Source organism: Cloeon dipterum, chromosome 3, assembly GCF_949628265.1.
Source record: "Cloeon dipterum chromosome 3, ieCloDipt1.1, whole genome shotgun sequence".
In the NCBI taxonomy this organism is placed as follows: domain Eukaryota; kingdom Metazoa; phylum Arthropoda; class Insecta; order Ephemeroptera; family Baetidae; genus Cloeon; species Cloeon dipterum.
The window spans coordinates 35,066,571-35,088,400 of NC_088788.1; the positions used below are offsets into that span (position 1 = coordinate 35,066,571).

A 21,830-nucleotide genomic window follows, 5' to 3' on the forward strand; every position below is an offset into this window, starting at 1 on the left:
AATAGTCAATTTCTCATTATATTTCTAGTTTTAAAGAGAAACCCATGCTTGAAGACAAATTGAACAAATAAGATTGTTGATTTAAACAGTTTTTAGTTTGGTTTAATACTGCTTAAATTTGTACCCTCGCATGAAGGATTGCAGCACAGAAAAAAGGTCGATCATCTTAAATTTCCGACCCTATAGTGATTAAAGTATACTTATTACAAAACTTGATAACGTAATTTTTAAGGCTCTCCGAAACAATTAAGAGTAGAAAAAGTGAGGAAATTATTGTTTTAATAATCGATATTATGTCATGCTGTTCTGCTGGATTAGGGTAAGAAACTGTTGAAATCGTTACTCCATGCCCATACCTGCCGTCGACCTTGCAACAGGGCACACAAATAAGGTGAAATTCGAAGAATCACCTCTGGCGCCAAGTGTTCGAAATTCATTATGTTCATATTAGATAGAATATTTATTCAACGCCAACGGCGTACAACTATTTCCAGCATTTATATGAGGCAGCTTTGGTTATTATGTTCATATTGAAGCGCGTTTTTAGTCAACCAGGCGTCGTATTGTGCAGTCGCAGTTGGCGACAACCAATTTTGTTGCGTTCCGCCCGGAATTATCGGAATTATGACTTTCCAAAGTCGCAGCAGGCGCCTGCCTAGTGCCTGCTCGCACTTCTTTCAAGCACGTCCTCGCTGCCTTTCCACTGTGTTTTATTACTGCAAACATCATTGCTAATTTTATTACGTGTCGTTCTAAGCTCGAAAATTTACTGCTGGCAGCAGGAAAATTGCCGAAAATATGTTTAGAAGTCGAGCCTCGAGCAATAAAAAAGGTTCAGTCCATTCGCGGCACGTTTTCAAGTGCTATTTTCTGGCGTGAGGCTTGACTGCACATTTAGTTGGAAGTTCATATGCAACCCGAGATACTTTCGTGCGGCGCAGGTTGCATAGCTTAAAGCCGTTTATGATGTCTCCCCTGAAAAAACGACTGAAGATGAACAAAAGTAAGGGCTGGAGTAAAATAAAAGTCTGACCAGTACGGAAAACTATTTTACAATTTATTGTCAGCTAGGATCATCAGCGTTTGCAGCCTAACATTATTAAAAAAAACTCTTCGGATTCCAGATGGATTTGCGTGGAAAATCTATCATTATAAATTATTGCACTTGCGATTAGCAAAAAAGGGAAATGTTACTAGGATGATGAATCGCAAAAAACCTTTTCTGCGGAATGAACGTGACCATACATATTGCTAAATCATAGTCTAGGTTTAAAAGTCCACGTAACACGCGAAAAGATCAAGTTTTAATCTAACTTCAGTCTTGTCGTAATCATTCTTCATTCTTGGGCAGGGAGCATTTGCAGTCGACACTGATGGTTAAGGGAATCGACAACCACGAGCAGTAAGGCTCCGTGCTATTTTCCGTCTTTGTTGGGTTCTCCCACCATATATCGTATGACTCTTGTACGATTCTCCTGAAACAAAAAGCATTACACATCCCATTAAAGTGGATTATTGATACAGGGTGGCAGTTGAAAATCATTCTAATGGATGGATGTAAAAATCATTTGATCGATAAACAAGTTGTTTCTGATAAAAAAGACCTGGCTATAGTAAAAATTCAAATTTTATAAATTTTCTCCAATATTTACAGCGCTTGACCAAATTTTCTTGGCAAATTTAAATTATTTTCGTCGAGATCTATCCAACAACGTATGAAACCTTTTAGGGAAACTCTTTGTTGGGGAATAAAACAGGATTTCAAGTAAGGAGACAGTCCTCGCCGTTTGGAAAGCATGCTAACTTTGCAGCCAATTTTCAAAAAGAAAAAATTACAAGCTATACTTGGGTCAATTTTGGCTTCAACTCAATCCTAAAACTCACACGGAGACGGCATACAGGGATTGAAAATATTGAACTGAAGGCAGTGGTTGGATTAGAGTAATAATTACAACTGAAATGTGAGCAGAAACGGTCCAAGCTTTTGTGGTAAATTTTGAGACCATTAATTGTCCCGAGTGGCCACTTCACTGTCTTCGAAAGAGGGAAGTTAAAGAAATTTTCTTATATTCGTTTTTCGAACAGACAACCAGATGATAAGGGTGGATTCGTGTAGGGGTTGGCTGGGGGATGATGATCAAAATCAAATTTGAAATTTCCGTGCACGTCTTTCTGAGGGAAAGTTTTCCCTAAAGACCAGTGCTGATGGCGGAAAATCGAAAAAAATCAAGAAATATTAGAGATTGAAGAATATTTGCAAATATTCCGAATATATTCATATAAGCCGTTAACTTACTTCTTCGTGCAGTGCCACTTGTAGATGTCCACGTTTTCCGTCACCACATTGCAGGTGAGGAGTCCCACAGGCCAGCCGCACGATGCCGGCTTGACCTGCTGATGTCGCTGGAGGTTGGACTTTTTCGCCCCGGCGCACTCGACCATCTGCACGTGGCGTGGCCAGAAAATTCTGCTCAGGGTCACCCATTTCTTCTTGATGGGACAGGAGCCCAGGTTGAAGAGCAACGTGGTCGCCTTCTCACACATCGCGTTGTTCCAGCCTCTCGGTTTCTTGAACTGCCGCGCTTCCCGGAACAAGAGGCGAGATGAATCGCGCGTGATGCTCTTCGATGTCGCACGGTCAACGGTGATGTTGCGTTTTTCTAATAACTGCAGCAGATCAAAATGATATAAAATTAATGGTATCGATTAGGCAATGGCGAACATTCTTTAGTTTGACATGGTTATAATCAATTTTAATTAAGATGCTTTCCGAAGCCTCTCCTGCTTTTTAAAGTTGGTTTTTGAACGAAAAATATTATTTTTTACTGTCAAAGCCGCTGATAAATGCCGCCAGCGGTTACTTTGGATTTTAAGGCGTTGCCAGACACAATCCTGCCACAATGCATCCTTCACTTTAATAAATTATTTATTTTTAGGTTTTACACAATATCCACAGTCCAGTCAATCACCGTAAAAGCGTCAGCAAAGAGCTTTGAAAACAAAAAATTGTGTTTCGCGTTTCTACGACGGTTGGCTTAACCAAATTTGGGTTTGAGCGAATCAAAAGAAATCATTTTAAGAGGATAATTTAGAGCAGCAGGATTTATAGTTCTTAAAATCGTAGGTATGCGGTGGTGCTATCTGTTAGCGGCTTTGAACACTTTCACAAATGACTCTTTTATTCCAAAATATTCTAGCCAATTTCAAATTTTGGCGCTATCTTGGCTTCAAGTAGTCGGGGTTTTTACAATTTTTATACTGTAGATCTTGGTCGAGATCATAAATAGATTCAAAATCTTGTGTATTTACAGATTTTTCTGATTTGCCAAGTCGCATGCGTTGGCTGTCCCAATGGTTTCCATCCAGCATTAGCTTCATCAGCCGGTACGGGTCTCGTTGCACCTTGTTGGGCTCCCTATTCATCTCCTGGTTTTGCACCTGCGCCTGCATCCAAAATTTTGCCGGCATGTACACAGAGCCTGTATTCATGGAGTCATCCGCGTCGTCATGCAGCAGCTCGTGCGGCGACTTGTTTGGGAGTTGAGTGCCGATGTCCTCTGCAGGCACCATCAGCAGGCACAGCATCAGTGTAGCCAGCAGTGTCATTATGAAGTTACCCATGATGAAGCTGCAAAAAAATTAAAAGAAAATTGGTTATTGGAACATCATTGTTGAATATCCCTTTTTCCAGATGCCAAGATTGGCTATGAAAGAGTCTAAAATGCTAAAATGCCTCTTATCCATTCAATTTTTTTTAAACCGTCCTGTGTTCAATGCCATATTTTTTAATTCCAGGTAAAAAAGAATAAACAATCGCGACAGTTTGAAATTATTCACTTTTCGACTCGGGGGATGAATTAGATGCCAATAGGGGTTGAGGGGTGAGGGGTGAGCACCCCAAAAACTGTTCAGCTCACCAGGGGACGTCGAGCCAAGTCGAACGGTGAGCAATGTTTGCATTTCTGACTCTTAGAACCCGAGATTTTGCGCTCAAAACATTTGCAAAAATTAAAAAATCAGTGTTTTTCGAAATTAAAATTTAGTTTCTTGAAAACAAAGCCAAATGTCACATTGAAATTTTCACTCGAGTTTGCAAGTACTATGATATCCCTTTTAAGGGCCGTTTCAGATTTTTAAAGAAAGGAGATGGTTTTAAATTCCCAAAAAACACACCTTTAAATATTCGAAAATTACCCTTTGTGACCATTGACCTTGACCGATGACCTAAAAATTGGTGTTCATTCGATCGGGCTTGACGGAAGGAGTTCAACGCATACCTTAACTTTTAAATTGCACCAACCAAAAATGAGTTATTGCATTCTCAAAATTGAATCATATTGGATATTATTCCTTTAGGGCTCCATAACTTACTAATGAAACGTTTTCCCTGAAATTGTTAATTTCTTAATTTAATATTACTCAAATACAGTATAATTGAAGCGAATCATCTTAAAATTTATTAAATATTTACAAAAAAAGCTGCAGCAGTGATTTGATGTAATAATTTAACTTTGGCACTCTATTTTTAAAACCAATCGAGATTTATTTTTCAAATGCCTCTTTTCTTTTGATATACTTGTGGGCCAACAAGTTGTCACGCTGTCGACAATGGTACACGTTTTACATTATGACAAGTATACATAAAAATAAATCCAAATTTATTTTTTTTTCTTTGTGCAGCATTTTCAAGATCGTCTGCGTCCTTTTGTGTATTTGCCGCTGCTATCTTGACGCACACATATCGCACTTTGCTCAGTACCATCAAGGTGACTTGGAATTTCGTTTCTTTTGTTATGCAAATCCGCGCTTTGTGCATATACCGCCGCAGCTATTAATAATCCAGTCTGGTTCCTAAATTTGGACTAACTTCAACAGCAAAGCCTTACATTTAAACCGCGGCAAAAAACGAAAGTCAATTTGAATTCTTTCACTTTTTAAATTCAATTTCCTGACTCTTGAAAACCGATTGTTTTTTTAAGGAACAATTTATTTGCTTACTTAGAACTATGACAAGAGGGTTGGGCAGCTTTGAAATTACAGAATTTTGTAAATCACCCGCGGCGCTGACGGTTGGATAATATCTACAAACTAGAAAAGCCTTTATCCGCATTCAAATTACAAGAGCAAACAATTTTCCGCTATTTCAATTAACTACGCGAGGTTTCGCGGTTCGCATTGGCCTCTCAGTGAGTCAGTGCGTGTATGGTAAGGAGGATAAAACAAGAAGCGTTTCTACACGTGTACATTTTATATAAAAATGCTGTCCGCGAAAACAGAGAGCACGGCCGCGAGCTGCCCACTCACTTTAAAAACTGGAATTAACTTTTTAATGAAGGTCAATCGCTATCGAGTTGCAGACTGCAAGCAAAAAGAAGCCAAATGTGGATCGTGCTTTGGTCGTCGTTCATTTAACAGAAAATCGAGCTGCCAAGGGAAATTTTTGGCCCGCGCATCTGCGGAAAACAAGCGTATTTCTGAGAAGACCGGCGGAGGAGGGTAGCAAAAAATGCGAAAGGGGCCGCTGCGTGTGTCAAAATAAGTGGCAATAAATCATGGAAATTAAAAGGTTACACCTTTTGCGGCGTGCACGAGAATTGAAAGCCGTTTTTGCCTCACTCGTGCGTGGGACAAGAGCCAAGAATGAGGAAAATTCCACTGCGATCGCTTTTTAATTAGTTCATATTCCGGAGACACACTACGGAATGTGACAATTTGAAAAGTCTCAAATTCCAGTTTATTGAAATTAAAATCCAAGAAACACGGAAGATGCCCTCAACCGTGAAATTATTTATGACAGGGATGCTATCTCCATAATTATTTATTATTTACTTTTGCCATTCCCCACGCATGCAGCGGTTTTCGCTGACATACGTTTTTCTCCCAGCACTCTTGCTAACAGAGCAGATTTTTCAGCTCTGAATTTGCTCTCATCATCAACACACACTCGTTCTCACAAATGACGCGGCCGATCGCTTGCGTAAACGTGTGAATGTGTTTTATTTTTATTACTTGTGCGCTGATACAATTCTCCGTCACTCAAATCGTGGCTCGGCATCGACATATTTATGCTAATTTCTCGTTGATACGTTAAATGTGGATGGATATGAATTGCACTTCATTCGAGAATGCTGTGAGAAATAATCATTGACAGTCGAAAAAACGAAATGAGATCATTTTTGTTCGTTGTAAATTAGTTTGTAAATCTATTTTTTGATTTGATTAGTTCTTTTGAAATGCACGAGGATGCAGTCGTGTGAGCAAGACTGTTCTTGTACGTACGCAGCTATTTTTATTGCTAAATGGTGTGCTGAGACGCCTCCAGAATTTCATGTTTTTGCCAGAGCACTGAGCTGCTCATGCCGTATTACGGAATTTCATTCCCATCCCATACAATTCCGAGCGCACGACGCGCCCTTCAGTCGACAATTCACGCAAAGCAGACGAGCGATCGTAAAATTGCGAACGTGTTAAATACGCGCGATTTCCATAAATATAATTGGCCAATTATTGCGTAATGGACAACCAGTTTCGACGGTCAAGTACTTAACGAATTTGGGCAGTAATAAAAATTTGTGATATCTAAAAAAAATGCGTAGTTGCTTGCAGGTAAAAAATTTCACGTTTTTAAAATTCCGCAGTTGGAGGAGGAGAGGAGATCAATTGGAGCACAGCAATTTCGGCTAATTCCCAAGACGCATATGTAAACTTGGCTATGAATTACTCACCAGTCTTTCCCTCGCCACCGCGGCGTGTGAAATGACCGAAGAACATTTTCTTACGTGCGAGCGAGAGCTGGCGGCTCTTCACACCCCCTCCTGCTTTTGACTCCCTTGGAGTAATTTGCATAGTTTTCTGTTTGCCATCCTTTTTAAATTGTTGATTGCTAAATAAATATATATCGAGGACAAGTTTCTGGCCATAATTAGTTTCGACACTAAAACACAATATTGTGTGGTTGCCTTTTATTAACACCGCACGAAAATGGGGTTTACACCCTTTAGCAATCTAGGAGAAATCATGACGAGTCGAATTATGTGCAGTTTTTGTAAATCTGATGGTCAAAAACCGAGATTTGGTGGAAAATGTGTATTCTTTCGGAGGTCGGCATATTAATAAACAGTGTGTCAACTAAATCTCGGTTTCAAAGATTCTCATTAACGAAAACTGCATATCACTCGACTCATCTTGATGTACTGAAGTGGTTTTAGGATGATAAACATTAAATTCCGTCGCGTAGGGAGGTGAAAAAAAATTGTCAAATATTGCGTTTTTGAGGTTGCAAAAAAAAGGGGTTGAAAGGTTAGCACCCTTAGACTACGTTGGCTATTTAGGGGAGATCGAGACTAGTCTAGAGGTGTGTGTGGTTTTTGAAAATCTGACAAGTAGAAGTTGAGATTTGGGCGTTAAAACATTTTTGAAAATAAAAAAATCATATTTTTTTTAGTTTTCATTTATTTAATAAAAAAAATTAAGGCTAAATACAATTCCAGATTTTAAATTATCTAACCCTTTGATAGTTTCTCTTCAAGATAACAATATAAAAATTGAAAAATTGCAATATATTAATTTTAAATTTTGAGTTTCATTTCGAAAACTTGATTTCAGTGACTTTGATATTCCACCTATCGCTTTGAGTTCAATGTAGGAAAGTTGTTACAATTGACGAGACGAGCAATACAATTCCAGATTTTAAATTATCTAACCCTTTGATAGTTTCTCTTCAAGATAACAATATAAAAATTAAAAAATTGCAATATATTAATATTAAATTTCGAGTTTCATTTCGAAAACTTGATTTCAGTGACTTTGATATTCCACCTATCGCTTTGAGTTCAATGTAGGAAAGTTGTTACAATTGACGAGACGAGTACAACGGTGTCAAATTTTTTGTTCTACGACCAACTTGAACCTATTCAGAGAATTTCAAATTTCAAGCGCACGTATAACACTCAAAAGTGTGAAAGTCAGAGCTTTCTTAACTGCGTTTCCAGTCATAGGGTCTAGTTTCATTAAAAAATATCAAGATCCGCAAGATCCCCAGAGTTAGTTGAAACTACATGTTAAAATGAATATGACACTTTTTCAAAGGTTGTTAGACAGACTTAAATGGTTTGCAGGGTTTTTAGTTCTTCGTTAGTCCTCATGTATTCCTGAGGCTCTTCATCTCTCATATCGCTCACATCTTTTTTGTCGTTTGTTTCTTAAAAATGTCAAATTTTCCGGTCCCAAAAAAGGGATAAAAACATTTTACGGCTAAAACTTACGTTTAAAAGTTCAAAATTCATAAAATTCCTCTCGCAGAAGCAAAATAAAAATTGGTTGAATTTTTTTTGCAGATTAAAAACATTTCTTTGAAATTATTTTGTTACTTTTAAATGTTAGATGATTTCAAGTGCGGCCCAAAAGACTCTGATTGAGTCGTGACAGGTCCCAGGTCAGAAAAAATTGTTCTCATCCATATAATGTTTTTTTATTATCAGGACTCACGGACTTGTCGAGGGGCCAGTTTGCTGTGCGGACGGTCCAGATTTTCCCAGCACGAACGATGCGATTATAAATGTATTTAGGTGTCTCTCTCGCGGTGAAAGAGCGAGAGCGAGAGAGAGAGAGAGAGAGAGAGAGAGAGAAGAGATAGATGAAAAGGCTTGAACAGGCGGGCTGGCACGGCCAACAATGCCCTGGGAAGAGGTATCGCAAGCAAGCCGCGCGGCAGCCGACCGATCCGACTGACTCTCTCGGGCACTAATAACCAAAGTTGCAGGTGCACGAACGAACCGACGGAGCCGAGCAGCGACAAGCAGCGAGCAATTTTAATTCACTCTCGCGCTCCAGCACACTTGCTGCATGCGGCGTTCAATCTTTTTTTTCACCGCGCGTATAATCCCTTTAGCGTGGGTGGGACACAAATGAACATGAAATGACGTCACCCAAAGGTAATCAGAGACGAACCTGCGAGCCTAATCACCTGCGCTCTTCAAATAAAATCCCTGCTCGCTCTCTTGTGCTCCGCGCGCCAGGGATAAACGTGACAACGAGAGAACGCGCCCAAAATTGTAAATTACGTGCCGACCCGACAAGTCGGTTTATTTTTTTCTTTAATTGAAAACATCTTGAAAACAACGGGTGGCTTTGGCCTGCAAGGAATTCTGCAGTCAATCGGGATTAGGACTCGAGTTTATCCTCTCTTAAAATTTCAATCAAGTAATTATGAAAAGAATGAATAAGGGTTCTCACAAAATGTCGTCAAAAATTAATTGCAATTATCCTGGATTGCTCGAAATTATTGGGTCTGTAAAATCAATTTGATATTTTACTTAATTTTTAATTTTTTAAAGGGTTTGTCATTTATACTATATAGCAAAGTAGTCGATTTTGAAAGGGCCATCAGGTATAAACGATAGTTTAATGCCTGTCAGCTAGGATCAAGGTTCCTGTAAATTTGTCACTAAAGCAGAAAAGGGCCCTTTCGCTCTTTCAATGGTCTGACTCCACCCTTTAAAGTAGCCTAATCAAGGCCTTAAATAAAAATAACTCAAAAACCGCCAATATTCATTTTTCACCTATCCCAGCCTGAAAATCCGCCATTAGGAACCCCCATGGTCGCCCTGAAGCAAATACCTTGGCGTAATTAATTTTTTTGGGGTTATTAAGTACTGCTGATGAGGCTTGCGGGGCTGAAGCCGCTGGCTGAAGAATACGGAAGCGCGTGTGACATTATTTTTCTCATCAATTGTTCCCTCTTAGCCTCCCATCCTGTTTCCATATCCGCAAAAAAGCAATTAATTAATAAAATATACTCCTATACCGTCCTGCCGCACGCTCAAAATAAGCTCGAACTCAAGTTTCTGGTGAACATGTATTTATAAAAAATCATCCATCTGAAAACTTCATTATTTGACTCGATATATTCAGCAAAATAAATAAATATTCAGCCATCCCAATTAAAAAATCTTATTTAAAAATCTCGAACTGACTACAATGTGAAGCTCACCTTTATTAGGTAAAGATGCTGCGCGTCTGCTGCGGTAGTTGTTTCACCTCTAGGTGCAGGAATAAAGTGTGGCCGATGAAGGTGCCACGCTGTCTACTCCGTCCAACTCCCCTCCGCCAGCCTGAAAGCCGCCTGCCCACTTTTTCTTATTCTCTGGTCTCCCCCAGAGATGCGGCCAGTACACCTGACAATGAGCCTAAGCAATTTTTCAACCCACCAGCACTTCCAGCGAAAATCGACATATTTACTAAAATTCGCCTCGCATCTATTATATAGTTTTCATTATTTGGTGAGAACAAGAAACCGAGGGTGACAATAGGGATTTTCAGTTGAATGGAACTCACATGACGCTTCCGTGCTGCCCATAGTGCCCATCCGTTGTTTAGCAGCGTACTTGGCCTTGATGCGATTTTGAAGCACACATATGAAGTGCAAGGACCTGAAGAATGAATATAGCAGGTTTTCTACCTGAGCTTTACCATCCCGTCAAAGATGCTATTTTTTCCAAGAAAAAAATCACATTCTGTTAACTACGTGGGTGGCAAAAAATAAACAATGTATGCTAATAAATCTGAGCAGATATACGAAGCTCAGCAACTGTGCTCCTTACAATAACAACAAAAGTCACCCCCTCGCACCCTGACCCACTCCAGCCTCTTCCTATGGAACCACACAAGCGCGGCAATCTTGAATGTCTGCCCCCTACACTAATTCCATTGTTTTGGATGCATGTATTGTCAGCATCATAAATTGTATCGTTTTTTTTTCATGAATGAAGACAAGCCCATGGAAACGACGCGACATACCTTCTGGTTTACATTGCTTGTCTAAATAAAGAGCCGTCAAAACAAAACACCCCCTAATTTTATGGTGGATGATTTTCTCTGAGTGACAGGCAACTGTGACCCGCGGCAACTGTGCCCTAAGTTAAAATGGTGGGAAGAGGAGGAGTGTGGCATCAGGGTTTGGTCTTTAGGGAGGGTCTTTTGAGGGTGGTTGTTGCCTAAATATAAAGCTACTTTAAATAAAAAAATTTGCTTACAATATCGTTGATTTCCTACTTAATTCGCATCGTATATATTTAAAATGTGTGTTGATATCAAGATAATAACATGAAAATCGAGTCTGCTCTTAGTTAATTAAATTCTGAAAAATTTACTTTGGGCACGATTGCCGCGAGTCATAGTTGCCGTTCACTCGCTTCAACTGTGACCGAGAGACGAGCTTGCAACGCAGCACCCTCCGAGGGTGTGTTTAGCCCGTGCACATATTTAGGCTGTGCATAAAAGGGGGCGCGCTGCTTCACAATTAAAAAATCGCTAGCAGGTCAAACTTTTCCTTTGCAGCCGATCGCTTTTGTGTGCTTTGACAATAATGCATTGACTGGCGCGATGCTGGGGATGCGTGAAAAATCAAGAAGTGAACAGACATCCTCCTTGGTTAACGCACTAGAGAAAATATTTCTTTATTTATAGCTGTTTCGGTAAATTTAAGAGTGTGAAACTGTCAATGCCTAGATAATTCCATTACATATTTTTACTCTCTGAAGTATTAACTCGATATAAATGTTTTTTTTTATGGAAAATATGCCTGCACGGCTAAATAAAAAAAAATCTTTGCAATAAAATAATAGCATATGCGGCAATATCCTTATTTTGCAAAATATGGTTATTGCTATCTGCGAAAAAGATTGACCGCACATCGCACACTTAGTGCAATGGAAAATAATGGAATCACTCGGCTCTCAATAGCCATGCAGCAGCTGCGAGAATCGAGCACACAGAGCTCATCAGCCGCTGCAATGGGTCCGTGTTTATAATTAATTATTTGTCCACTTAAGCTCGCGAAGATTTCGACCAGAGTAACATTTTTGGAAAGAACAAAAAATTGTCTTTAACTAGGTGCTAATTTAGATCGAGAGCGTTGATTATGCCAAGAGGGCAGCGGCTGACCTTGACCTCTTGAGGGCTTTAAAATACATTAAGTCCAAACTACTCGTGAAATCGTACATAAAATGACCTCAATGGTGTCAATCGGTCTATTCGTTGCAAAATTATAAAGCCCAAAAGCTACACGTCTTTGTAACGTTTTTAGTACATTTTAAATTTATTTAAATTCAACCAACAACTGTGGGGGAAAATCAACGGTTGAACAAACAACCCATAATTTTTTAGCTGCGTGCAGTATTATTCATTAGCTATTGCATCAACAAAAACGACTAATTAAATACACAAAAAGGATAAAATTGTAGTTTAAGTCTAGATCTTTGCTTTTTTCGGCAAACTCGTAATGAACTTTTGTATATAGAATTGTGATTTTATCTTGTGTAAAATATTCATTGCTTTAATGGTATGAGGGAGCGAAATAATGAGAACAAATGAAATTTTATACCGACTTTGGTCTTCTCGTATACAAGCCCGCGTCGATTCATTCAAGAGTGCTACCGGATTTTATTTTGCCCCAGATCGATCTATTCTTTCGGTTCTAATTGGCGTAAACGCTTCGGTCTTGAAAAAATATAGTTCAATTCTTAGTTTAGAAATTAATTGGTCATGAACAATTTTCCGCTAAACTTATTATAAACCGAGATATTAATTAAAAACACCAATTTTACAATATTTAAAATATTAAACCACCTAAAATACGACAGTTGTTTAACTAGTAAAAATATATTGCCTTCATTGATGTGGAAATTACCAATGTCAAAAGAAAATTTTGATCTAAATATTTCCATTTTTTAATTTTTTATTTAAACTTCGAACACAAGAATATAAGTTCTCTCCTGATATTTTTACGGTACAGATGTCGCCATTCCACTGCGTTTTACAAATATAAATAAATGTATACTCAATTATCGTTTCATTTGATTGCTAACTTTTTAAAAACGATTTTAATTTAGAATACTGGTGTACGGCACAAATTTTTCCGCGCTTGATATTCGATTTTTGTGGATGAGAATTGAGAAACCAAGAGCGGTTCTTTCGTGATTTTTCACGCACCCGCAGCATCGCGCCAGTCAATGCATTATTGTCAAAGCACACAAAAGCGATCGGCTGCAAAGGAAAAGTTTGACCTGCTAGCGATTTTTTAATTGTGAAGCAGCGCGCCCCCTTTTATGCACAGCCTAAATATGTGCACGGGCGAAACACCCTCGGAGGGTGCTGCGTTGCAAGCTCGTCTCTCGGTCACAGTTGAACCGAGTGAACGGCAACTGTGACTCGCGGCAATTGTGCCCAAAGTAAATTTTTCAGAATTTAATTTACTAAGAGCAGACTCGATTTTCATGTTATTATCTTGATATCAACACACATTTTTAATATATACGATGCGAATTAAGCAGGAAATCAACGATATTGTAAGCAAATTTTTTTATTTAAAGTAGCTTTATATTTAGGCAACAACCACCCTCAAAAGACCCTCCCTAAAGACCAAACCCTGATGCCACACTCCTCCTCTTCCCACCATTTTAACTTAGGGCACAGTTGCCGCGGGTCACAGTTGAAGTACCCTCAATTATAAGTATATGGATCGATACAGGGTGACAGTTGAAAATTATTAGAATTGTTGAATGCAATAAGCAGTTGATCAATAAAAAATTTGTATTACAATTTGCATTAATAAAAACAGGACCTTTTTCTACAGTAAAAACTAAAATTTCTCAATTTTTCTCCAAAATTTACGGCACTGGACCACAGATATTCTTGGCAGATTTCGATTCCTCTGGTCGACATCTGTCCAACAGCGTTTTTGGGGAAACTCTTTGTTGTCAAACAAAACATGGTTTCAAGTAAGGAGACAGTCCGCCTCACTATTTGAAAAGCATGCTAACTTTGCAACCACGTTTTCTCAAAAATTTACTTGGCTATATATTCTGGCTTAATCACTCAGCAACAACGATTTTCCAGGATTTTGCAGTATCAATCCTCTAGAACTATAACTAATTATAATTAGAGCATACTTTTTATCCCTAAAATTGTATCCCTATGTAAATACATTTTATTCGGTATGTGATGTGCTCATTCGGAAACTCTCAGAAATAAATAGTCAATCGCTGAAAAGAAATACAGAGATGCAAATACCCGAATTAACAATGCAAATATATTTTGGCCTTCGTAAGAGCGCGCTGGCTGGCGTTCGTTACAGTTGGCGCACGGCTCATTTCGAGATCGACGGGGATAAAAAGCGTCGGCCAGATAGTGATTAATTCTGTCCGCAGACTGACACACAGGTAGCGAAGGGGCCAGACGGCGCCCGTCACCGCTCCAAGAAGCGCGGCGCCTCTCGCTCTCCGCAGCAGCCCGCCCGCTCGCCTATACATACACGTGTACGGCTCCTGAGTGCCGCCTCTCTGCAGATCGATTCAAACTTTTGCGCCTTCTCAGTGAAAAGCTACAAAAAAATTGGCCGGATTAATAAAATCCAACGGTCTGATGCGACACACGTTATTGTTAACGTGCGCACAGTTATCGCAAAAAATGAATGAATTTTTATGACATATCCGCTCTTCTCACGCACGACTTGCATTTTATCAGTTTTGTGAGTAGTAACGACCTTGTTTACATTTGCAGTTTTTATCTTTCTAATTTCTTTTTGGTGAAAATGTTGTAATATGGTGATTATCAAATAAATATTAGTCCTGTTCAACACGATGCAAACGGTTGAGTGTTTGTCTCTGTCTCCCAGCAGATCATCTTGATTTCTAATGCTAGAAAATTAAATTTAACCTGCTAAAAGATGTCCATTAAAATTTGAATTTAAGCCACATTTATTTAATTTTTCCAGATTTTTTGAACAGCAAAAATATTGTATTTTTAAGTTTTTTCTTGATAAATTGTTGCCCTGAGGGTGTGTAACATATATATATATATATCTAGGATTTCTCGTCTTAGTTTTTGAAATAATGAGGATCGGAAGGTTGAAAAACGGGCATTTTTAACTCAGGTAAATTAAATGAGAATATTAATGAAAATCTATATATTGATCATTAATCGGTCGATTTTGGCTTGGGGTCATCCCTTGAGATCATGGTAGCCCTCCAATGATCTATATAACATTAAATTAGCTTGTGTGACCACTTTACCAACGCCTAACGGGCTCCGCAATCGTTCGATCTGCAAGATTTGTACACCGTTGGGACGGCAAAGTCGAGCGCTTTCCGAATACGTGTAATTTGACCCTTGGGAAGTCATCGCAGGTCTCACAGATTACACCCCGATTTACCCATAATCTCGTTCCTGAGCACGCTGAAGGTTAAATAATGGAAAATATGAATACATAATACTCAATTTACTTTTTACTGTCAATAAAAAAACAAAAAATTAGTGGTTTTTGATAATTATTACTAAGTCTGACGGTGCATTCTGGTGGAACTCTCCTCTTTCATCCTGTTTGCAATTTCGGGGTGTGTCCTTCCCTTTATTTTTTTTAATTCGGTTGAATACGTAATGCATGGTCTTTCGGATGTTTTAGTCAGGTTCTGGTCAATAATTTAAGTGAAATTTTGAGAGCCAAATTTAGTGCTGATTATCTATTAGACAAAAATGATTTTCAATGTTGTGGTTTAGGGAAAAACAGCAGTTTAAGTTCTATAACCCAGCCTGCTTACCCTCGTAACATAAATAATCATCATGTTTATTTGTATCCTCAAACGTACATAACGGTAGTGGTTGCGATCCCATATTTCTTTTATTAAAAATCGATTTTTAATATTGTGTGATGAAGCTCCATTCCATAAACATGACCAAGTGATGCTACTTTTATCTTTTACGTTTCAAACGCATACACATTTAGTTTTTATGAAGTGCATGATTTAATTAGGTAATAAATGAGTACATTTTGACAATGTTTGACTCTAATGATTTGATGTGAAGCTATATGTATTATTACAAACAAGTTATATAAATTACAAAAATGAATGTCCCTATTATTACAGGGCTGATTTGAACAGCATGACAAAATTAAAGAAAAATCATCTCATTGGCACTAACACAGATAGCTTTTAATAGCCCAGAACTCAACTTGTTTATAACCGAATCATTCATTCCAGCTCATCTTTTTCTGCACTGCTGTCACTGGATTTGTCCGCCACTTTCATTTCAACATCTCCTCCCTCAGCGTCCAGCTCAATGTTCTTCATAATTGCCTCGAACTTGAGCTTGCTCACCCTGGTCTTGAACTTTTTGTTGCCCAGAAATGTGGGGGACGACATTTCAAGTCTTTTCACCATTTTTTTCCTCTGCTGCTTCTTGGCTTTGGTAGTGATTAGAGGAAAAGTAATTGCTCTCTTTTTCTTTTCAGTCTTGGTCTCAGCAGTGCAGGTTTGTTCTTCCTCGTTGCTCTCTTCGTAGACGGTCTCCAACAGGTTCTGCTTTGGCGCCCTGAAGTTCTCGTTCAGGTACAGTTTTGTGAGCTCCTTCTCGCTCAAGTCTTTCTTGTTCTCCACGAATCTGAAAGCAGGTTTTCTAATCAGGGCCAAGGAACAGTTAAATTTCAGGTTACGCCAAGTTTATCGAAAAATTAAGAAATTTTTCGCTTGATAAGCAATCTCTATCATCGCGATCTATCCAACGGTGTGCGAATTTCAAGGAAAAATTCCCTAAATTGTGATAGATCTGATATAAATCGTGATTAGCATGCAAGACAGCCGACTTTCTCGCAAATTTAAACGGCAACCGGGGATATTTTGGTTCTTTTTTAGCTTTTTCCTTATTTTCAAAAATAGATTTTTAACAAATTTTCTGTACATAAAGACTTTAATTATGTATGTATGTATGTTATCTCTTTGTAAACAAATTACAGAAACCATAAATATGTATGTTTTCTTTGATTTGGAGGATATTAATCGTTAAATTCATACCGTTTTCTCTTTACTGTGGACTTATCATCCAAAGGGTTGACTAAAATCGGTCTTTTGCGAAGCCTGCGAGAGCTGCAGGAGGCAAGGATGATTTCTTCCTCCAGCTGCAAGCCCTCGACGTCGTCGTTCAACTCAGAATCCTCCATTTCTATTTTCACACGCAGCCGGCTTAACTGGCGAATGTTTCAAGAGCACACTCTCATCTCCTCCTATCTCTGCACTTCTTATCTTGCAGTTAATGCAGATTCGAAGAACACTACTTCAACTTTGGTTGGATTTAAATCATAATTTCTTCTCACTTTGGCCACTGCCTTCCCGCTTTGTCATTGTATTGTTGTGATTGAGCGGAGCAATCATCGATCAGCGCCCAGCGGCGTTGGCTGCAACTTTTGTAGGTGGTTGGCGGGAAAACGCACGTGTGATGTAAATTAGGGCTTCAAGGGGGGCGAGAGGGGGACTGCTTGACGGTGGGTTAGCGAAAATTTCAAAAAGTGGGTGGAGTAACCAGAAAAATTGCCAAAAAGAGGCGTGAACAGGGGCGTTCCACTCCTAAATTTCCATGTAATTATATAATATAAATACGATAAATACCTAAAATTCGGCCAAAACCATAGGATTTGGCATCCCGATCTTAAAGGGATAAATACGATTAAGAGCTACAATAATGTCATAAATATTACGGAAAATGTATCATTTCACAATAAAATTCAATGATTTGCAAAAATCGACTGTAAAAGTGGAAAATAAAAGAGTTATTATAATTATTTCATTATTTCTCACTTTTTTTCCTTTTTTTATTTTTGTGTACAGATGAGTAGATTATTATTACTCGTTACAAAATACCTTTTCATTCATTTGATGTTTATCCGCAAGAATAACAGGAATAGAAACCAAAACCTGCCCGAGTGACCGCTTTAAAAGTGTACCGGTGATGGGGAAACGAGAACGGAAGCTGCCGCGGCAGAACTGATAAAAAAAATAGGAAAGTGCATCATCGGTAGAAATTTTCAACAGTGTTTGTGATCTATCACAACTCGCCGACCATACTCGATTTGAATGAGAGGGATGCAGTTTTATTCACCACAGCGAGTCCTGAGCAGAATGCGCGTCAGGGACTTGCTGGGATGCATTTTCGTGGTCACCTTTTCCGTGTACGCGGTTTATACCATACTTTGGGTCATTGACGATATCATGCTAACGGTCAGTTTCTGTGTGTCAAAACTCAAAAAGTACGTTTTTTTCGTGTTTTGCAATTATTGCTAACTCCAAATCTCGTGTTTTAACCATCAGAATTGCAAAATATGCACACCGTTAGACTTGTCCCGACCTCCCCTGACCAGCTGAAGGTCCTCTCCCTCTCTATTTTTATATTTAAAAAATTTATCTACCGCAGAAATTAAAAAAATGATGTTTCTCCAGCTTTCAAAATTTATGGAATTAATTTTTATGATAGCTTAAATGATTCTAGAACATAATGATTTGCGGAATAATTTAATTTTTCTAACATTCACTGCAAATATCCCGTCAAAATAAAAATAAATTGAATGAAAAATTTATTTTAGAGTCAATTTTGAAATTTTAAGCCATTTTGAAGTGTTTTTAAAATTGATGAATCTTCCACAGATCTTGATTTCACCGCCAACTATTAAAAAACTCCTCCAATAGAGTTTCCATGATTCACAGTATAAATATTTATCACATTCTAAAAAATAAAAATAAATTTTCTTTCCAGAATCTCGACCTAGAGGGTGAACCCAACGAAGACTCCGACGACCAGCAATGTCCAAAGGTTGGCGAGGGCCCCAAGGGCATGGTGGTGACGGCGGTCGTGGCCGCCGGAGAACCGTTGCCGGCCGTGGCGATGCGCTACCTCGGTGTGTGGGCCCTGGCGCGCAAGGAGGGTGCCATGCCGGCCTTTCCCCAATCCGCACTCGAAATTCTGCGCGATGCGTTCGCCAACCTGAGCGTCGTTGGGCTGGAACAAGTGGTTGACCAGTGCAACGCCAGCCACTTGCTGCAGGAGTTGGACGCGGCCGGCCCTGAGGGCAACCGAGCCGACCTGCTGAAGAAGTCGGCCTACAATAGAAAAAGCGCCCAGCTTTTGGTCATCGGCGACAAACTGCTGGTCAACGAACTGACCGAAGCGTGGCGTTCCTTGCCGGCTGTGCTCACGTTCAAACGCAGCCTGAAGGAGAAAGCCAGGAGGATTCTGCAGCGAGCCGCAAACGCCATTGAGGACAAGGTTGAAATATTTTTTGCGTTCCCTATAATGTGATGTAAATGGGATAAATCTGGGACCTATACTGGGAAACCCCAGGCGGGTGCAGTGAACTAGCATAATTATCCAAAAAGAAGCGCTGAGATCTGCCAAATTTGATTATTACCAAAATAGGGAAAATATTTTTGAAGGTGAAATTGAAATCTCCAGTTTTTCGATTTAAACTTAAATCCTTCCTTCCATAATTTTTTATTCAAATAAAAAGGTCAAGGTAAAGTGGCCAAAGCCAATCAAATTCCATTGATGTATAAAGGAGTGAGAATTATTAATGGACATCATGCTGTTTAAAATATAAACTCCATTATTTATTATTTTAAGTCATTGCTAGTTTGGGAAACTTGACACATTATAATCATTTACATCTCTACAATAATTAAAATATCCAATTTTGAGACTTAGACATTTGCATTATTTTTCACTGATTAAGTAATTCTTCCAGGGGCACCACAACCGTGTAGAATTCATCGGCGTGTTGGCAATGCCCGGGGCAAAAAATTCCTCATCTTTCTTCATCCAAGCGCTGGCAATGATGCGTTTCAGGCTGACCGGCCTTGGGGCGCCGCTGTTCGTGATTGTGTGTGGCGCCGACGACGGCAGCTGGTGCTCAGCCAATATTCCAGGCGGCGCCGACGTGTTGCACGCATCGCCGCGCGCCGACTCTCCACTCGGCATGGCTCTGCTCGCGGCCTGCAATCACTCTGTGTTCGCGTTCGGCGCCACCGGAGTTGGCGCCGCGCTGCGCACGCGGGACGGCTCAAACTTTGTTTACCACTTCGGCGGTTCACTCACTGAAAGGAGGGATATGCTCAGATTCGTGCAACGTGTCAAACCTCCGTGGTTCCAGTTGGAATTTTAGTTTCTTGTTTAATGCCAAAGGCTTGCAAGTTATATCCGTAATTAGACGAAATTTTAGTACTGTTAAAGAAGTCATGTAAAATCTGATTTATTATATTTTTCTATTATAAATTTTGTTTTATAAAGTTCTTACATGGATATATTACAGGAAAATTTACGAAACATAGTGTAGCTAAAAATGCGTAATTTTTGTCTAATATGTACCATGAAAAATGGGGAAACAATAATGCTTTTGTTAATCTCAGATAAAATCTGAATAGTTTTTATGTATAAAAAATCTGCCCGTTTGTATATCCAGTAAAAAACCTTAGGATGTTGATTTGATCATTTTTCACACTCATATAAGTAACCAATTCGGTGAATTCAGCAAAATTTCTAGTATCTCTACAATTTATTTTACAAAAATGTACAAAATATTATTTCTTATTTTAATCGCAAAATTGGTTAATCACAGCGTAGAAAAATTGTCAAATCCGACATTTTAAAGGTCGATTGCCCAAAATTAGACACCAAACTCGCTTTTACTGTGACACTGAATCAACGCTTTCTCGAAAACTCGTCTCACAAGGCAAGGGGGTGATATTAATGAATATTTTAGGGCTGAAAACTGTCAAGATTGGTTATAATTTGTGAGGCATTAAAGGTAAAATCCAAGCTAAAAAACATTTTTTGATACATACATTTTTTGCGGGGGGAAATCCACGTTCTAAATTATTAAAAAATTATTTAACTTAAAAATAGACTGTAGACCAATTCAACTTACTTTATGGCTACATTTCGAGCAAAATATATCACCTTTGTGGGCACGTATATTACGTGCAAAGATGAAACAGCGAGAACGGCTTGTTTGCCACACCTTATTAGGTGGAGGACCGTTGTCAAATTTGACCTGTGACCTTGGGGATGAACTCAAAATGAAAAATCGGAAATTTAACTGTTTCACGGTCCTGATTTCTTTATTGCACGTATGTAGTAGAGAAACTGTCGCTATAGATGCTAAATTTCACAAACTAACAATATAATATATCATACTCAATGAACTATGTAATTGATTTATTTTTACACGTATACGAATTTTCCTATATATTGTCATGTTGCTGGATGCGCGTAGCTCAGCAACCAAACTCAATTTTTGGTCAACAAATCATTTCAACAATTAAAATTTGAGTGTTTGTTGAGCTATGCGCAATTTTACTGGCACCCTGAAAATACGTGTTTCCTATCGTGGATTTTTTTCACAAATTTAGTAGTGTTAAACAGAAAACTTGAAAATTGAATGGGTGCTCTTGGCCGTCCTTAAACATCTGAAGCAACCCTAAAATGCTGATATTTGACACATTATAGTGGATAGGAAAGATTTCACACTAAAATCAATTAATCATTTTTCACAGTTACGTGCTCCCCAAGTTTGTTATTGCTTAATTCAACTTAAATTGATTGTAACAATAATTTCCACCAAAAAACTGTATTCCAAGTTTTATAAGAATTTGTATAAAATTGTGTCTGCTTGATACCGCCAAGAAATGAAATCTCATTTTTTTCAGCTCACACGGCGCAGAAAATGTGCTGTTTTAAATTCAGGTCACAGCCTTGCGCAATTAACAGTAACTATAAAAAACGATCTCGGTGGCATTCAGCGTGGAGAAGGTTACGCGGGGGTGCATAAAATGCGCGTGCACTGACCTTAGACACCCCCTGGCGCGGGGCCGGGGCGGCTCTCGGGGGTGGTTGGGGTTATCTCGGTCACCTAGGCGACGGCGGCGAGCGTGTTTGTCCGCGCTGTGCTGCTGATTGTGTGTGTGAGAGAGAGAGAGAGAGCGAGGAGAGCGGGGCGGGCCGGCGGGCGGGAG

The 21,830-nt window shown here is 39.1% G+C and overlaps 3 protein-coding genes across 3 annotated transcripts; 1 reads left to right on the forward strand and 2 right to left on the reverse strand.

Annotated features, from left to right (window-relative positions):
• Positions 1-1,042: 1,042 nt before the first annotated feature.
• LOC135939355 (noggin-like) lies at positions 1,043-10,547 on the reverse strand. Its single transcript, XM_065483682.1, has 4 exons — positions 9,992-10,547; positions 3,310-3,628; positions 2,297-2,667; positions 1,043-1,475 (listed from the first exon to the last, which is right to left on the reverse strand). The coding sequence occupies exons 2-4, from the start codon at positions 3,619-3,621 to the stop codon at positions 1,331-1,333; spliced, it is 828 nt and encodes a 275-aa protein (XP_065339754.1). The 5' UTR covers positions 3,622-3,628; positions 9,992-10,547; the 3' UTR covers positions 1,043-1,330.
• A 5,229-nt stretch (positions 10,548-15,776) lies between these two features.
• LOC135940493 (uncharacterized) lies at positions 15,777-17,191 on the reverse strand. The gene is made up of 2 exons (XM_065485400.1): positions 16,848-17,191; positions 15,777-16,437 (listed from the first exon to the last, which is right to left on the reverse strand). The coding sequence occupies exons 1-2, from the start codon at positions 16,991-16,993 to the stop codon at positions 16,029-16,031; spliced, it is 555 nt and encodes a 184-aa protein (XP_065341472.1). The 5' UTR covers positions 16,994-17,191; the 3' UTR covers positions 15,777-16,028.
• Positions 17,192-17,894: 703 nt separating this feature from the next.
• LOC135939777 (uncharacterized) lies at positions 17,895-21,806 on the forward strand. The gene is made up of 3 exons (XM_065484342.1): positions 17,895-18,047; positions 18,580-19,089; positions 19,565-21,806. The coding sequence occupies exons 1-3, from the start codon at positions 17,904-17,906 to the stop codon at positions 19,979-19,981; spliced, it is 1,071 nt and encodes a 356-aa protein (XP_065340414.1). The 5' UTR covers positions 17,895-17,903; the 3' UTR covers positions 19,982-21,806.
• The last annotated feature ends 24 nt before the right edge of the window (positions 21,807-21,830 follow it).

Excerpts from the sequence above, each read along its gene's own strand:
- LOC135939355 (XM_065483682.1), bottom strand. The coding sequence starts at position 3,621 with ATGGGTAACTTCATAATGACACTGCTGGCTACACTGATGCTGTGCCTG. Across the intron at positions 2,668-3,309 it reads TTGGCAAATCAGAAAAATCT|TTATTAGAAAAACGCAACAT; the intron begins GTAAATACACAA and ends GATCTGCTGCAG. Across the intron at positions 1,476-2,296 it reads AAGTGGCACTGCACGAAGAA|GAGAATCGTACAAGAGTCAT; the intron begins GTAAGTTAACGG and ends TTTTTGTTTCAG.
- LOC135940493 (XM_065485400.1), bottom strand. The coding sequence starts at position 16,993 with ATGGAGGATTCTGAGTTGAACGACGACGTCGAGGGCTTGCAGCTGGAG. Across the intron at positions 16,438-16,847 it reads TCCACAGTAAAGAGAAAACG|ATTCGTGGAGAACAAGAAAG; the intron begins GTATGAATTTAA and ends ACCTGCTTTCAG.
- LOC135939777 (XM_065484342.1), top strand. The coding sequence starts at position 17,904 with ATGAGAGGGATGCAGTTTTATTCACCACAGCGAGTCCTGAGCAGAATG. Across the intron at positions 18,048-18,579 it reads TTGACGATATCATGCTAACG|AATCTCGACCTAGAGGGTGA; the intron begins GTCAGTTTCTGT and ends TTTTCTTTCCAG. Across the intron at positions 19,090-19,564 it reads CAAACGCCATTGAGGACAAG|GGGCACCACAACCGTGTAGA; the intron begins GTTGAAATATTT and ends TAATTCTTCCAG.